The 3172-nt window shown below is 37.6% G+C and overlaps 1 protein-coding gene across 1 annotated transcript; it reads right to left on the bottom strand.

Moving 5' to 3' along the window:
* Positions 1 to 759: 759 nt before the first annotated feature.
* Positions 760 to 2913, bottom strand: LOC122438218 (biogenesis of lysosome-related organelles complex 1 subunit 2-like). The gene is made up of 2 exons (XM_043462852.1): positions 2630 to 2913; positions 760 to 1297 (listed from the first exon to the last, which is right to left on the bottom strand). Exon 2 carries the CDS (start codon positions 1282 to 1284, stop codon positions 850 to 852), a length of 435 nt encoding a protein of 144 aa, XP_043318787.1. The 5' UTR covers positions 1285 to 1297; positions 2630 to 2913; the 3' UTR covers positions 760 to 849.
* Between the last annotated feature and the right edge of the window lie 259 nt (positions 2914 to 3172).

Genomic DNA, 3172 nt, shown 5'->3' with positions numbered 1-3172 from the left:
TGTCCTTGCCTGGAGAATCCCACAGACAGAGGAGCTTGGCAGGTACAGCGCCTGGGCTCCCAAAGAGCTGGACACGACTGTGTGATTGAGCACACAGCACAGAAATGAGAGGTGGGCCCAAACAGAGGAAGGACTGATCTATGAGTCTCTTTGACTTCTGGGGAAAAAAGCATAAATGGAAACTTTTAGGGATCATTTCACTAGATCACTATTTTCATTCTTTTCCTGCCCCTCCAGTATGGAAACACTATGAGTAGAAGAGGGACACAGGTACAAAACTTTGTGATTATTGACTTTCTTTAAAAAATCAAAATATCAAGTCTGCTTTTCTATTCTTCTTTAAGATTTTATACTGAAAAACCTATTATTTATTTTGAAGAACAGTTGCTATCTTTTTGTTTGTTTTCCCTTTTTAATTTAGAATCTTGTTAGCAATACATTACATCCTTGATAGAAAAAAACAACCTTTTACACAGTAACTCAAAAACCAACCATTTAAGAAAGTAATATAGTAATCAACTGCTACCAGGGTAAAGAGCTCCTCTCATTTGATTCTACTGGCAGGCCCAGGTTTATCTGAACTTTGAGAAACTCTCTGTCCTGAATGGATGATGAAGCATTCAAGTAAAAGGTAAGGAGTTGTTGAGTTTCTGAGGATTCTGCCTCAAAAGAAGTTCTTCCAGGGACAGCCATAGTTCTCCAGTTTACTTCAATGTTGCTATGTTTCTGGGACGGCCAGCATAGTTGCCTTTTGAGTTTTGACAATTCATCAACCTCAAGATTCAGGTCTCATAAAACATTCTTCCCACATTAAAAAAGACTTTGTCCCCACAGTAAAACAGTAGTTTTTCATCGCTTCTCCAGCTTCTTGTACTTGGCTTCCAGTTTTTTTGAATATGCATCCAACTTGTAGGCTGCCTGCTCAAGAGCTGCTACTTGCTCCTCAATTATGTTGATCTGATCCAGATAAGGCTGCAGTCCAGCACACTTCTGGTTTAAGTCCTTTAAGTTTCTACTAATGTTTATAGCAATATCTTTCATTTCAAGATACCTCAGGCTGGTTAGTTTATTCATATTTTCCAGCAGCTTATAGTCTTCACTGGTGGCCGTCAGTTCCCCAGTCAGGTAAGTTGCCATTTTGGAGAACATGTCCCGACAGAGCTCATTTATGTCAGCCTCAGCAGGCTCCTTTGCTTCCTCAGCAGTCTCCACGGCGACATCATCTCGAACTGGCTCCTCGCGGTGGGTCGCGAGGACACCCTCGGCCGCCGCCGCCGCTGCCATCAACAGTTGCTATCTATTGAGCCAAAAGTGGATATGATCATTAATTATTTTTTTCTAATGTAGAATGTGTTATTCAATGAGCTAGGCCATGGTAATCAATTCAGTAAAAATTTATTCAGGCTTTACTCTGTGCAGGCACTGGAATAGATGTTATAGAGTAAACATGAGCCATTTATCAGTTCTACCTCTTAGGAGAGAGAAAGAGAGAAAGCATATAAATAAACAGCTAATTACAATAACATGGTGCCAGACAAGACATGGTGATAAATGTAGAAAGGATCTACAAAAGGAAAATATTACGTTTCCAGGCTAGGTAATCAGAGAGGAGAAACAGTAATAGTGTTATATATATCCTTATGCTCCTCAAAGGACAGAGAATTACAAAACTCAACTTTTCATTGTTAAAAGAAAGTTGGAAAGAAAAAAAAAATAAAATAAGAAAGTTGGTTTTTAACCAGAGGGACCAGCCAACTGACTGACCAGTATCACTGGGGGAGAGTGCAGTATGAAGGACTTCCCTCTTAAAAGGCATAGTTTATTGTCTGAAAAATATTTGAGTTATCTTGCAATGTATGGAGTCAATTCTGTAGATTAGAAAACTTCTGTAGCAACTACAGTAGATAAAGAATGGCCAAACATACTTTGCGGCTATTCCCTTCAGAGATGGACTGTATTTTTCCACCTCCTCAAATCTGGGCAGGCCATGTGACTAGTTTTAAGCAAAAGATGTGAAGGAGTGAATGCTTGTTCAATGTCTGAAGCACAGACTTCAAGAGGCCTTAGAGCTTCTGGGTTTGCCAACACAAATTGCTAAAATTGAAAGAAGAAATGTATCCAAATGTGAATTGAAACTTGCAAGGATACAACTTCTGCTGACAGAATCCACATCATGAACAGACTGGTCAGTCATTCTGCTTGTTTAGCACAGCCAGGGCTGCCACCCTGAATGCACACCTCCTAGAAAGCTTTGGGGCCTGGGTCCAGGGCTGGCTGGGACTTTTCCCTAAATATCTCTTATCGCACGTAACTCTATGCTAAAAAAGCTATACTGACATGTTTTAAATCGATTGTTTAATGAATGCATGCATTTGTTTCTATGATTTCCTGATTTAAGTCACTTCTAATTAACCAACCAAATATAAGTCCCCTATCTATTATTAAGTCCTTGAGACTTAATAAACATGAAAGCAATGTAATTCAGTACACAAATTTATGAGGAATAATTATCATATTCTCTCATTAATTATTAAATTACATTATATAAAACAAGCCAAAATGTTAATATGATAAAGCACAAAGCCTGAATTAACTACTTACAGCACACAAGGCAGTTGTGTTTACTTACGATTCAAGTATAAGTTTTCCCGAGAAAATAAGGTTCATACAGCTCATCTGTATAATTTCAAGAGGACACATATCAGATATAAAATAAATAATATACACATACATATATGTATGACTGAATCATTTAGCTGTACACCTGAAACTAATGCAACATGTAAAGCAACTATATTTCAATAAAAACTGAAAAATAAAGTAGGTCAATTCAAAAAAACAGTATTTCAAGAGGCAATGTGGATAGACTGTTGAATAACTTGCACATTTTATTACTAAACTTTCTGAAGTCAAAAATGCTTATGACGTTTATGTGTGTGAAATCTATTTACATAGTGTCATCTGACTAGTCTTCATACTGTGTTGTCATGACAGATGACACCAGCACGAACCTTGAAGTGTCCCATACTACAAACCAACTAGACCTAACAGACATACATAGAACACTCCACCAAACAAAGAGCAAAATACATTCTTCAAATGAACATGGAATATTCTCCATGACAGATATGTTAGGGTACAAAATAAGGTTCCATTAAATTTTAAAAGTCTA

This window comes from Cervus canadensis, chromosome 3 (genome assembly GCF_019320065.1).
Source record: "Cervus canadensis isolate Bull #8, Minnesota chromosome 3, ASM1932006v1, whole genome shotgun sequence".
NCBI classification, from domain to species: domain Eukaryota; kingdom Metazoa; phylum Chordata; class Mammalia; order Artiodactyla; family Cervidae; genus Cervus; species Cervus canadensis.
Note: the sequence above shows the minus strand (reverse complement) of the source record. Positions and strands in the feature narration are given on the sequence as shown.